The 15,062-nt window shown below is 37.7% G+C and overlaps 1 protein-coding gene across 1 annotated transcript; it reads right to left on the bottom strand.

Annotated features, from left to right (window-relative positions):
- Positions 1-294: 294 nt before the first annotated feature.
- PLMT (phospholipid N-methyltransferase) lies at positions 295-13,821 on the bottom strand. The gene is made up of 2 exons (XM_090007353.1): positions 13,568-13,821; positions 295-714 (listed from the first exon to the last, which is right to left on the bottom strand). Exons 1-2 carry the CDS (start codon positions 13,807-13,809, stop codon positions 456-458), a joined length of 501 nt encoding a protein of 166 aa, XP_089863479.1. The 5' UTR covers positions 13,810-13,821; the 3' UTR covers positions 295-455.
- Between the last annotated feature and the right edge of the window lie 1,241 nt (positions 13,822-15,062).

Below are 15,062 nucleotides of genomic sequence, written 5' to 3'. Positions count from 1 at the left end.
TACTGAAATTTTAGAATATGTATATGACGCAAATCATCAACTGGACCTGGATGGGAATGTATTTGGTCCAGTTTCAGGTGTAATCTGGATCAACATCCACCCAGATAAACCCATATTTGATTCATAAGCATGCCAAAAACATGACGTACCCATTGTAGAAGGCAACTGCACTGGTTCCTGATCCAGATAGGAACTCTGATATTTGTACAAGTATCTACATCTATATCTGCCCACATCCAGCTCATTTGACAGCCATATGAGCATTATACAGCTTATAACAAAAAACAAGAATGGAGGCTGTGAAACTCTCTTGCAAAAGTTGTTGAATTAAAATGGATCTTCAAAATCAAGAAAACAACTGAAGCATTTAATGTATGAATAGTTATGCAATATTTTCATTATCAGCTCGCTTGCACTTGCTGCAAAGATGAAATCAGTAAAAACGAAAAACACAATCAGCCAGATGAATACAAAGGCTTGGCACGTGTGGATGCGCTCTCCTTGGCTTCTACCATTATCATAAATAAATATCCCAGTATCCACAGAAGTATGTATTGGAAAGGGATCCAACACAGAGCTGCAACAAGGGAAAGTATGCTTCCCACATATTGAGGATCCTTGATGTAACCATAAGGGAAATCTGTTACCCATGGTATGTTCTTCCCGAAACGTACAGCATAGTAAGTACCAGATTCACCAAGCAACTGATAGACCCTGCAAGAACAATTTCACCATTTGATGTGAATGACACTAACTAGAGAATTACACTTGGAAAAGATAGGCTTTAAATGTATTCCAAGATGTAGCTGTATCTTCCCTTTTCTTTTTATGAAATAACCAATATATAAAATAGCAGTAAAACATCACTAATGGACAAATAGATCAAGAGATTACAAGAGAAACCAGTGTATTCAACTTTCTCAACTTCAATCATAAAAGGAAGTACACTAAAAGCCCACAAATACAAATCAAGATACACAAATTAATTTGAGAAGCACATTAAACATATATCCAGTGTTGGGGGAAGAGCCTGTTTTCTCTAATTATGTGGGAAGGATGGGTTGGAAAGGGGACGAAGCTGCCATGGATGATCATTAGTAGGGGAGTACCATCACAAATGACAAATATGGAAGACTTCTGCCAGTTGCCAGATTCAAGAAGGAAAATGTGTCTAGAATAATGATATGAATGGCAGCAGGGTAGCAACAATAATACATGTGAACTCAGATGTTCAACAGTGGATCTAATCATCATAATTTGACTACTTTCAGTAACATTATTTTGCAAGATTTGTATGATCACACCACAAAAGCACCTTACAGCAATATAGACTAATGATCTGAAAGGATACATGTCAAAAGCCAGATGATGACAAGGTCAAGAAGGCTTTAAGGGCATGTTTACTTTGGTCACAGGTAGGATGAGCAATCACAGCAGAGAATCCAAAAGCTGACTGTTGGCCACAAGTTGTGACCAGCTTTGACAGGATTCAAGAGAGAACTCAAGTGAGAATCACAATAAGAACTTGCACCTTTTCATGTGTTTCACCAAACTTGAGAAAGTGCAGTGATTGTGATTTGCAATCACAGAAAGCGGAGAAAATCCAAGAATCACAGGCGGTTGCAAACGAGCCCTAAGAGTGTGGAAACTTAAGTGAGATAATATAGCAAAATTTAAGGAACTATTATTGAACAATGGGAGGGGAACCAAAATGCAATTTTAAATATTTGAGATGCAGATGAAAAGTTGCATTAAGCTGGCAATGTTTTGAGTCAGACGAAAAGAGTGATGTGTATAAAGAAACATGGTAGTGGAGTTATAAATTTTGAAAGTCTATCAAGGACAAACATGGACAAAAACTTCTCTCCTTCAATGCAATGAAAGAACAAAGGTGGGGGATAGTGGCAAGTGTATACGCATGTGTCATACTGCATGTGCCCTCCCAACTAACTGATCCTGTAAGAAAATCCATAAATGAACAGTCTAGTGAGTATTTACTGCAATGTAGTGTGGTATCAAGAAAGTAAAGTAAGTGAAGGAAGAAATAGATTTTGCGTTGGACACTGCTTCGGTATGCTTCACTAAAAAAGTTGTAATTTGGATGTTTTTATAGTGTATCTCATCTCTTAATGTGTCATTCATAATTACTGACTCTCGCATTATGATATGATAGCTTGGATTTCACTTTGCCTGTATACTATGAAGCTCTCTGGCTTCATTCATTGATACCCATCTTAGATAAGGTGTTGCATCCCATAATACGAAAGTGAAGGTAAGAGTTACTATAATTGTTTTTTATTATGCTTAAAAATTGACAATCTATTTACATGTAAAAATTTGTTCTTTTATTGTTATTTCTAACACAACTTTTCAAAAACTAGCTCTATGAATATCAGTCCTTAAAAATTGATTACCATGTGTCTACTGAGAAACCTAATGCCAAAATAACCATTACCATTTGATCACCAACTTTTACTTTGTGCCTCCAAAGAAACTGCCAAATAAATGAAAAAACCTAGAAAATCTCAGAATAATGTTTAGACTTTCAACAACTTTGACAAAAATATTGGGCAGAATATCGACCACATGAAAATCACTATATAAAGCCCACAAGAGGACCGCTCATCTGGTAGGGGGAACTAGTGAATGTCACCAAGTTACGGGATGTCATGATGCAGACGAAATTCTTGAAAACCCCGCTTTGAATCCATTGCCCGAGTCCTTGATGCGGACCTAGTGGTGGAAGAGTCCAGATCATGCTTCAAGGATCCAAATCTTATGAATGGATCTAAGTATGGCCGATCTGGACCCAAGATCCAAGCTCCATATGATGCAAGCCACCTCAGCCAAGTGGGACCCAAGCCAAGTGTCGCCACATCAGACATACAAGCCACATCAGCCAACAGCCACATCAGCAATGTGGGACCCAGCCTTGGGCACCCCCTCCTGGAACATTAATGCAAGTGGGACCCATATGGGTGTCCCTTCTAGAAAGGCTTGGAAGGACGTGTGCACCCCAGCCATGGTAAATGGCCTAAGAGCTCATGGAGCCCTCTTGAAGGCATCCCCATGGAACCGTGTAACACTTTGGGTTCCTTCCTTAATGGAATTTGGAAGCTCAAATGGATCTTGTGAATTGGGGTCTTCATTGATGAGCCAAGGGATATTCCATCTAAGAGTAGGTATATCTATTTTAGGTGTTTTCCCAATTAATTTACCTTGTATTATGGGTAGCCATTATGATGCGCATTCTAAACTATATATAGGGGCTCATTTTAGTATACGAATCAGAATATAGAACAATGAAATGAGAATTGATCTTACCTCATTCTTAAACTCATCTCTCTCTCTCTTTGGACGCCCCCCCCCCCTCTCTTGGATGTTTCTCCCTCTCTTTCTTTTGTTACACCTGTAAGTCCCTACCTCCTGACTCGTTCACCCTTTCTAAGGGCTCTTCAGTATCAACTGAAGGTGTTTAGACTAGGTCGTGAAGCTCAAGGACTTGGGCGACATCAATCCAAGTAGCAACATGTGGGAGAACTCCCTATCTGGTGGCTAAGCTAGCTTGCCCTAGTAAACTTAATGCCCTGCAAACCCTCAACCCCCGCCCAAGTTGTGGATTAAGCCTAAACACCCCAAGTCAGACCAATACTTTCCTTAAGTTCAGACCACTCCTTGACCTCTGCCAAACCGTTGAACCTAATTCTAAGCCTAGATTTTATTTGTTGTAAATTGTTGAATCTGAACCAACTTGCCTGAGTCATATCTCCCAAACTAAAGCTAATCTAAGCTTGAAATTTTAACCCTAGGTTCTCCTACATGTCCCCAGCCTACCCTCCAAAAATCAGTATTTTACCCCAACGTAGTTGTGAGATTCAGATTTTATACCCAAACATGGCTGAGATTAGTTGATCTTTTTGCAATGATATTTTTAAAAGATATTTTTCACTAAAAACTTTGAAAAATCGTCAACCAAAAATATAGAAACCGACTATACACTTTCGTGGCGAGTACGGGTCGAATCCTCAGAGAACGGGACAATATTTTGAATTATCTCTAAAAATTTCACTTTATTAATATAGCAAATGTTTACAATTAATCCAAACAACTACAATTAAGTTACACACTAATGAACAATTGAAAATTAACTAAAACACTCTAAATTCGGTTGTTAAAGCCTTCTCCCGATCGCAAGGCCATTTTCATCTTTTCACGCATCTGCATTCGCACTTTCAGAATGAATATACCTTTTGACCTACCGTAAGCTTATCAACCTAAAACAACAGAGAATAAAAAGTCAGTAATGGAAATAACTATAAATAATGTCAAAATTACAATTAATTTTGATTCTAAAATTAATTGCTAAACTAAATTACAATTAAAATAAAAATTAACTAAAATGCAAGATCTAATTAAACTAACTAATTATATTAAATCTAACTAAGTTAATTACTATACTTACACTACTATTATGTAGAAAAATACGGAAAATAACAAAAACTAACTATATCAGTGAAATGTCTGCTTTGCCTTAATAAAATGCAAAATCAAATTTCTGACAGGTTTTTGAAAACAGAGAGTTTGAAAGCTCAAGCGGAGTCCGGATTGAATGATTTTTATTTTGTTGGGAAGGAATCTGTCAAATTTTACGGATCTCAAAAATCCATCCGGGAACTCCGGATATAAGTGTTTCAATGTCGATAAAAATTTGAAAACAGACTTGTCCCGAAATTTAAAATCCCGAAAAACCTATTTTTGAAAAACACTTTAAACCTTGACCAATCAACTCTAATAGAGCTAATTATTGGTTTGCAGACAGTCAACACATGAACGAAGAGAACAAAACTGATTTTACATAAAAACTCTAAAAATTCGCACATAAAATGATGAGTGCAATAGGTGGTAATTTCTGGTTTGAAAATTCAATTCACTTTAAGCAAGCGTAAAGTAATTCATGCATTATAGCATTATGTGTTTGCAACATCAGACAATTCAATATTAGTTTACTGCTAAAACACTAAATAAACAGAATACGAATTGCAATTTAATCTAAAGCAATTAATGAAAGCAATTAAGAACTAATTAACGATGTATTAGAAACTAAATATATACTACTCTAATTACCTCAAGCATATATCATTAAAGCCTATCACTAACTAACATTACCCATGACTTAAAACACATCAAGATCTTGCAAGCAACTAATGATATCAATTCAATGCAAAGATTACATCTAAACTAGGCTACTTACTTAAAGGCATATAAAACTAAGACTAAAACTACGTTAGACATAGAGTGACAATTTTAAATGGAACTTGGGATTAGAAACTCACGCCCCTAGGTAAACCTACTTAGCAATTAAGTAAACAAGCAATGTATTAAAATACATATTACGAGCATCTAATAACCTAGCTATCATGTAAAAATCAATTAATAAATGATATGCACTACCTAAGACGTCATCAACCTTGACTAAATAAGTAATGAAATATGAAATAACTATACTATACTAAGTTAAGATGCTAAATGCTAAATGCTAAATACTAAATGAAAGATAGTAATGCATAAAGGGCTGGCTGGACATTAAGTGGACCCCATATACTATTACCTTATGAGAAGGGCTTGCCTTACAAAGCCAAAAACGTCAGCCCAAATGGGCCCACACGTTTTGGCTAATCTTTGCATGCAAAGAATCTAACTCTCTTCTAAAAGCAAGTGAATTCACACCTTAAGTAAGATGATTAGATTTTTGAATCACTTTACTTAAATAATGCAGTAAAGGCTCTCTCTATGCTGATCTCCTCAATAAATCCTCAGCCTTTCCTTTTTGACTCACACAAGGAAATATGAAACCTTTTAAATGCACAAAAGGTCTATGGTTCCAATTTCCAAGAATGCCCCCTATAACCCTTTGAATGCCTAAAACTAAGATAAGATAAACTACTATTTATATACCAAATTCTATATGTTATCTAAATAAAATGCAATGGCTATAACTGAATAAGCAAAAGAGTAAAACGTGAATGCTGATAATGACTAAAAAAACAACTATACTAACTTGACTAATTGCTACTCCATAAAAATATATGTCTTAAGTAGCAAATTAAGAAATACTAAACCTAATTAAAACTTACTAAAACATCCAGACTTTGACCGCCCTAACAATGGCTGCCTTCTTCCTTGAGGAAGATGATGTTGAGAAACTATGTTTTGATGATACATGATAAATATGATATGCTTTCATGATGCATATAAATGATACATGCTAAATACATGATATGCTTTCATGAGATATGATAAATATGATATGCTTTCATATGTGAAACTGAATATGTTATATTATGACCGGATATGATGTGCTATGTATTTAACGAGTATTTGATGCAACTTTTCTGGTCAAGAAATCCAAACGAAAATCTTTGTTTGGTTAAAGAAAGGATGCTAGATATGTTTCAGATTAAGTAAAATTGTGAAACAGATCTGAAATAGAAGTAAAGAAGGAAGACGTTAAAGAAAAAATGACTGATTCTGAGAGAATCGGGTCTAAGAAAAGAGAAGAGAAGACGCTGAAAAAGAAAGGGGGAAGGGGAAGACACTGACGTCTAATCAAATGGGAACCAGATCTGAAGTAGAAGAAAGAAAGGAGACGTTAACGTCCTTACCTAGACTGAAACCGAGATTGAAGGACACGCTCAGAAACCGAGATTGAAGAATCGATATTTTCTTGACTTGGAAACCTCAGATCATCTCTTTAGATAATCCTTCTGGAAAGGAAGCTCAGGCCCAGCTTTAACACTGCTCTGATACCATGTTAAATTATGAATATCCTCACGTTCACCTGTACAGGAAAGAAGAAACGAAAATTGGGAGAAGAGGCCACAGAGAAAACACGTTAAGAAGAGCTCAGCGCAAACTCATTGTATTATGTTTTGAGTATATAACAATTAGATAATTTTAGGTTACAAAAATACTCTTTTACAACAAGCATATTTACAATACTTCCAATGTTTGGATCTTGATCGGATCCAATACAGTAGTTGGGTCTGGTCCTGCAGAGACCCAACTTGGGTCCAAGATCCAATAATGACTTTTTTTCACTAAGAAGTGAGGGATTTACGAAGTTGGGTCTGAGCATGATTTGCAAATCAAAGTGGATCAGTTGACAGGAAAATAGATCAATTAATGGTCAACCCAGCTTCAATAAATTCAGTAGAAAAAGTGTGTGAGCTATGCGCTAGCCCTGCACACTTTGTTTTTTAGTGTCGGGCAGCACCACTCTATCATGAATTCATTCAGGAGCACATGAATGTTGCACAAGGTTTCGCCAGCCCGGTGCACGATCCATACGCACCCACCTATAATCCGAGATGGCGAAATTATCCCAACTTTGCGTGGAGAAATCCAGAAGAGTCACCCCATCTACTGCCCCAAACACAACACAGACAGGGTAACCTCCCACAAGGTTACTCGTGTCCCACATTTCCCCAGGCCCACCCTCAGTTTAGTTTGCCTTCTCTTTATGAGCCCACATTGAACCCAGCTTTTTAGGAGAAGCTTCTTGAGACCTTCTCTGACATCAAGGTCACTCTCAGCTCTCATACGCAGTCGATAACGAAGCTAGAGATTCAGATTGGACAATTGGATAAAGCCTTAAGCAGGCGAAGCGAGGGAAGCCTCCTGAGTCAAGTTGTCGTCAACCCGAAAGGTAAGGAACACATCTATCACGGCATGCACCTCACAGAATCCCACCATGAGCAGGTCAACTCTATTATGATCCTTTGGAGTGGGAAGGCATTTCACCCTACTCATGAGTCGATTGGCGAATCCACCACCACACCCATTGCTCAGTCGATCTCCTCTACCAGCCCCACGGAGAATGGGCAGAGCCCACGGCCTATGCCTTCTTCGTATATTCCCGCAGCCCCTTTTCCTCAGGCCTTGGCCAAACCGCATGATTTTGGCAAATAGGAGGCATGCATACACGAAATGCTTGATATATTTAAGCAGGATCACATCAATCCCCCTTGCCTGACACTGCTTATATTGATAGATGTTCGGTTCTTGGCTCTCCACCATTTGAGAATAGTCTCCACGTGAAGACTATCCAGTCTAGAGAGTCATCGTAGGGTGCATAGGGGTAGAGTTGGAGGAAACATAATGCGCAGTGTCACAGATAACACCATTTTTCTTAGAACCCCTGATTGAGCATGACTTCACGTCCATTGATCTCATGGACGATGAAGGGTCTCCAGAGATTCGTCATGTGAGATTCTTCTTCCCAAGGTTCACTAAGGCATTTCTTATTTATTTATAATTTTAGATAAGTTTTACAGTTTTTTTAAATAAAAAAAAAATTTAGGCGTACGCTTTGCGCCTCGAGGCTTATGCCTCGCCTCAGATTTTGGTGGAGCGCATTTTCACAACACTGCCCACGAAAAAAAAATTCTGACACTGATCTAGAAAAACGTGGTTGTTTATGTGGATTTCAAAGAAATGATGATAGATACATGTTAGAGTTTAGTTTGAATCATAGTAGTTTGAGTCAAATAGATTTTTTCCTACTTAGAAAGAGAGATAGGGGTTGTTGCATCGATTGTAAGGTTATACCGGGAGAAAGTATAGCTACATAACATAGAGTCTTAATTTTAGATCTTAGAATTAGACAATGCCGCAAAAGGGATAGACATAGGATAGATCCTAGAATTAAGTGGTGGGTACTGAAAGGAGCTAAACAAGGAATGTTTGTAGAGCAGGTAGTTAAGGAAGCTGATTGGTGTTTCGAGGAGGATTCAGAATCAATGTGGAATAAGATAGCGGATGGCATGAAAAAGGTGGCTAAGGAGGTATTGGGTGAGTCTAAAGGTGGTGCACCACTAGGTAAGGATACATCATAGTGGAACAAGGATGTCAAATTAGCTATTAAGGTTAAAAGAGAGTGTTATAGAAATCTAAGTAAGAGTCGTGATAATAAGAATTTGGAGAAGTATATGATAGCAAAGAAGGAAGCTAAAAAAGTAGTTTGAAACGCGAGGGATAATTTATATAAGGAGGTTTATGACAAGTTGGATATCAAAGAGGGCGAAAAGGATACTTATAGGATTGCAAAGATGAGAGATAGAAAATCGAGGGATCTAGGTATGGTTAGATGTATCAAAGATGAAACGCAAAGGATTTTAGTCAAAGAGGAGGAGATTAAGGAGAGATGGAAAGATTATTTTGATAAGCTATTTAATGGAAGTCATGCTCAGGATCTTGGAGACTTATACATTCCTTTTCATGAGATGAATCATGACTTCATGCGCAAGATTCAAAAGAAAGAAATTGCAGAGGCTTTGAAGAAAATGAAATCAAGAAGGGCAGTTGGCCCAGATGGTATACCTATCGAGGCTTGGAAATGCTTGGGAGAGAAAGGTTTAGAATGGTTGACAAATCTTTTTAACAAGATTTGGCGAACAAATAAGATGCCTAATGAGTGGAGGAAGAGTACTTTGGTGCCTCTATATAAGAATAAGGGTGATATACAAGATTGCACAAACTATGGTGGTATAAAACTCATAAGTCATACTATGAAACTTTGGGAGAGGGTGATTGAGACTAGGTTGAGGAAGGTTGTCATGATATCGTAGAATCAATTTGGTTTTATGCCTGAAAGATTAACTATGGAAGCTATACATCTTCTTAGACAACTTATTGAGAGAAATAGAGAGAGGAACAAAGATTTACATATGGTTTTTATTGATTTGGAGAAGGCATACGATAGAGTACCTAAGGACGTTCTCTAGTGGACAATGATGAAGAAAGGTGTTTCTCTCAAGTACATTAGTATAATTAAAGATATGTATGAAGGAGTAGTAACCAATGTCCGCACTTGTGGAGGGGTGACAATCAATTTTCCTATAACGGTTGGGTTACATCAAGGATCTGCTTTAAGCCCTTTCCCATTTGCTATAGTGATGGATGAACTTACAAGATCAATTCAAGAAAATGTGTCGTGGTGTATGTTGTTTGCTGATGATATTGTTTTGATTGATGAGTCTAGAGTTGGGGTTAATGCTAAGTTAGAATTATGGAGACAAACATTGGAAGCAAGAGGTTTTAAGTTGAGTAAGAGTAAGACAGAATATATGGAATGTCGGTTTAGTAAGCAACGAAGTAGTGATGGGAGTGTAGTGAAGCTTGGTGAGCAAGAAATACTGGTGGATGATTGTTTCAAATATTTGGGATCTATCATTCAAAAGTATGGAGAAATTGATGGAGATGTAAATCATAGGATAAAGGTTGGGTGGATAAAATGAAAAAGTGCAATTGGAGTGTTGTGCAATCGTAGAATGTCATTGCGGTTGAAGGGAAAGTTTTATAGGACGACTATTAAGCATGCTTTACTATATGGTACGGAATATTGGGCTGCCAAGAGACATCATATTCAAAAAATGAGTGTAGCTGAGATGCATATGCTTAGATGGATGTGTGGAAATACAATAAAAAATAAGATTCGGAACGAGGAGATACGTAAGAAGATAGGCGTTGCACCCATTGAAAATAGATGAGAGAGAATCGTTTACGATGGTTTGGACATATTCGGCGAAGGCCTAATGATGCTCCAGTTAGAAGGATGGAGAAATGGGAAAATATATTAGTTAAAAGAGGTCGGGGTAGGCCTAGGAAGACATGGATGGAGATGATAGGAAAGGGTATGAATGCTTTGAACCTCACCGAGGACATGGCATTGGATAGAAATGATTGGAGGAGAAGGATTCATGTGGAAGACCCATAATGATTTTTTTTTAGTTCATATGGCAGACCCCAATTGTTTTGGGATGAAGGCGTAGTTGTTGTTGTTGTTGTTGTATAAACTTCAAAACATAAAAATTTACAAGTTATCAAATATGAAAGTGTTTATAAAGCTTTTAAGTTAATGAAAATCTAACATAATATACATAAAAATGGAATATGCATATGCATGTATGTGGGTGTGGGAGTCCGTGCGTGTGAGTGTGCATATCTGTATTAAACTATTTATTTATATCAATTGAAGAAAACAGGCAACATGTGTTGCCATCCATGTTTGCATTCTCAATATTTCCTGGTTCATGCAGCTTTAACTTAGGCCATGGTTGAGTTTTTCTTCAAATATTTTGAAAAAATGGGTTTCTCATACAAATTGTGGCACTTAACAATTTTAAAAATATCAGAATATTTTCCAGTTCTTTTCATGTACTTTCAGTTTGAAAAGCCTTTTAAAGCACAATATTTGTAAAATATCAGCAATATTGATGAATATGTCTTAGGCACCAAAATACTTTCACTTCCTGAATTAGTAGAACTAAGGAAGAAACAGAACTTCAACACAGAAAAAAACAGATCAGGGTATTTGAAGCTATCTATGATGATACTGTGGTACCCTTCAAATATCCAAAGTTATTGATATCACTCTAAGGGTTAGTTTGGTTGTATTTTATAAAAATGAAAAAAAAAATCACATGAGATTTGGAATCTCATGAGATTCAAAATCACATGATTTGAAAACTCATGTGATTCCAATTCCCATGTTTGTTTAGCATGAGGAAAGGAAAAAAAAATAGCAAGGGCTTGCCGGAGGAGCTCCACCTCAACTCAACCCATTCTCAAGGGTTGCAGCAACCCCAACCTAAAAAATAGAAAAGAGAGTTTGAAACAGGGGTGCAGGAACCACTATTTGGATCAAATGGGGGTTAATGGAGCTTGCCAGAAGATCATTTCCGGCAAGCTCCTGCTCAACCTAGGAAGATGGTTGCAGAAATCAAAAGAAAAAGGAGGTTGAAATAGGGGCTCGCTAGTAGGAGGCCCGGTATGGGTTGAATGGTGGGTAGTGGAACACACTGGAGGAGCCCTTCCGGAAAGCTCCACCTGCTCAATCCCTTCCAGGCGATTGCAGCAACCCCAACCGAAAAGCAGAAAAACTAAACTCTGGCGACCTCTCTTCTTCTATGGCACTTCTCCGGTTGATGTCACCACTTCTGGCGAGCTGGAGGAAGGTGGTGGTGGACTGCTGCATTGCCCCCCAACCCACCACCACCTACATGAGACAAACAAGAATCTATCCCAATTGATTGGACCATAGGTGCGAAAGAAAAAGAAGAAGAACGTTGGGGTTTTCTACCCCAACGTTCACATTTTTTCAAAAAACAAGGGCCCGTACATCACAGGTGTGAGGTGATAGTGTAATTTTGAATCATTTGATTCAAAAACACAACTAGGCCCTGTGAGATTCAAAATCTCACAGGCTCAATTTTCTCATGTTTGGTTGGCTATGAGAAATGGGGCCATATGAGAATCACTTTCCCATACAAACGAGAGTGAGTCTCATGAGGCTGAACCAAACATGCCCCAAATGCATTCACTATATTGATATGCATTTAGGTTCCTTATGCACTGATGGATGCTATCAGAATTAAGAATCTTCTAAAACCGGTACAAAAGCATGCGAATGAAGGAGATATGCAGGGATACTTTGACACATTTGGGAGAAAAGATAACCAGAATTAACCGTCACAGTCAAAATGATCAACCTTGCATATTCTTCCCTCTACCAATAGCTTTTCCCTTTCAATCTCCAATATTGATGTATTGCATCACTCATGAAAAGCCGTGCTTCTTATAACCATCCTCTATACACTACCAGTAAGTCTTCTTGTTTAAGAATCTGATGGATATGTTAGCAACAAAATGTCCAACTAGATTTACAGAAACTCTAACTTATAAGAATAAGTTTGCACTATTTTAACTATCATGTGAACAGCAACCTACAGAGCAAAAACCACAATGTTATAGACTATCATTATTGCTTTCACAGACTTATGTATTTCAAGCCGACATTTTCTTCACTTTCCTTAAATATCCAAAGGCTCCATAACAAACAATATGTTCAAACATATAACACATGTTAAGCAGCGCAATATCTTCTTGTTTGGATTACTAATCAGTTACAAACATGTGTTTTATAACCAACACGTTCAACAATGTCATGATCATGTATACAACACTTACAAGGCTTACAAGCACATGTTCTATAAACAACATATGCAACATGCTCTTGAAAACGTACACAAGAAACATGAATCTCATACAAACATTGGTCCCATAGAATGCTAGCAACTCACAACTAACAGGCACTATATGGACAACCAGTCAGGCAACAACCCATAAAAGAAGGTAGAAGAATTGATTATTAAAACTATTCAGCATCTAGGAGTAGCAACAGTAAACCATGCCCCTTTGGGAGATATCTGGATGCACCCACTTATCTAGAAAAGTGAGATAAGTTGGTAAATTGTATTGCGCACCGAAACGCCACATACCATATTATCCTAGTTATCCGGATAAGTGGGGCATATCCAAGATCCCTACAAATGCCGCATCATTCTTCAGCAATTTTCATTAGATTCTCCGCCGAAAACATGAAAAGCACAAAGGAAAGAGCCAACTTTCCAACGCAATGACAAGGACAACCATCTAAGACACTCAACAGTATTGTCAAAGAAGAGAGTGAAAATGACAAGGATAAAAAACAAGAATGTGAATGACATACTTGAAGTTTAGGAATTGGCCAAAAACGAAGAGCACCCAGCAGTACCAAGGGGGCCATGAGAGGCGGGCAACCGAGAAGAGGGCGATAAACTGCACCAACTTGAGGATGTGAGAGATTTGGGCCATCCTGTGAGACGGGTCGGTGTCCTTCCCGCAGAAGTCCACCCACAACTGAGGGTAAGTCCACAGCACATAGTAGAAAGGGAAGGGGAGAAGCAACGCTACAGAAACAAGGGCGTTCATTTTTCTTGGGGCAGTGTCGGTCAGAGAGGGATGGGAAATTCTACTTGATGGTAGGGATGGAAACGGTTCGGGTACGATCCAGACTATGAAGGATCCGTATCCGATCCGAATATTAAACAACCACTCCGGACCCGCACCAAGTGGGCTGGTAAACGAGCCAAACGGACCGACCAAAGAGTGTTCAAGTTGTCTCGTTTGTGGTGGTGAGCCCAGCTGAGTTGAAGTTCATGGCAAACCCAAGTTAAATGGATTGAGCTCAAGCTGGCTTATTTATAAATAAATTATATTTTTTAAAATGTAAATAATATAATTTATACGCTGGGTTCAGTTTTTTAAGGTTTAGGTAGGCTTGGGTTAGGTTTGGTCTTGTCAAAGGTCAAGGTTATTAAACAAATTTGGCTAGGGTTCAAAGAAAAATCAGGTTCTCTCAAAATACAACACAATAAATGTTGAAAAATTATGAGATGGCTTAAAACACGTCAGGGAAACTTGAGTTAAAATTTTAGATCCAGAGGAGTCGAGGTTGCAGAGATAAAATTACCTAAAATTATGGGTTTATTTAGGAACTGGATTTTGTTTGGTTTTTATAGACCCTAAGAAAGTAAATAATTTATCTTCAAATAAAAATAAAAATAAATTACAAAAATTAAGGTTAAGATAGGGACAGGGTGGAGAAGGTCCGGGTAAAATGTGACGGTCTTGGTCGGTTTAGTTTAGGAATTGAAATTCAGCAAAGTGAGTACACATGTTTAGATCAAGACTTTCTAAAATGGGTTTTAGGCAAGATAGGTTTCAGTGTCGGATTTAATTATTCTTAATTGGAAAGAATTAGGAATTTATTTTTTGTGAGTTGGTTAAAAACATGTATGAGTTTTTGGGGTTAATTTTGCAGGTCGGAATTAAGTACGGATTAGGAGATACGTTATTTTTAAGTTACGTGATTTTCTAAAGATCACAACAATAAAATATTGTTTCCATATTTAAGTTAAGGACAGGTTTAGGCTTAGAGAGTGTTAGGAAAATGAGTTCTAAAGACTTACACGATTAGAATATAGTGTCCTAAGGTTGGGAATCAGTCTGGTTCATTCGAAGAAGCTCAAAAACTACATACACGGCATGAGTGGATGGAGTCCTTAGTGAAGGTTGGTACCGTCTGTGCAATCTGCACACATACTAAGTATTGTGAATCAACTTAGCTCTTAGGTAAGTTACAGACCTTGGTACTACCTTACATGAACCAGATATGTCCTGAG

Source organism: Nuphar pumila, chromosome 5 (assembly GCF_984573655.1).
Source record: "Nuphar pumila chromosome 5, dmNupPumi1.hap1.1, whole genome shotgun sequence".
NCBI classification, from domain to species: Eukaryota; Viridiplantae; Streptophyta; class Magnoliopsida; order Nymphaeales; family Nymphaeaceae; genus Nuphar; species Nuphar pumila.
The sequence above is the reverse complement of the archived record's forward strand: the minus strand, read 5'-3'. Positions and strand labels throughout refer to the sequence as shown.

Excerpts from the sequence above, each read along its gene's own strand:
- PLMT (XM_090007353.1), bottom strand. The coding sequence starts at position 13,809 with ATGAACGCCCTTGTTTCTGTAGCGTTGCTTCTCCCCTTCCCTTTCTAC. Across the intron at positions 715-13,567 it reads GGCCAATTCCTAAACTTCAA|GGTCTATCAGTTGCTTGGTG; the intron begins GTATGTCATTCA and ends TTGTTCTTGCAG.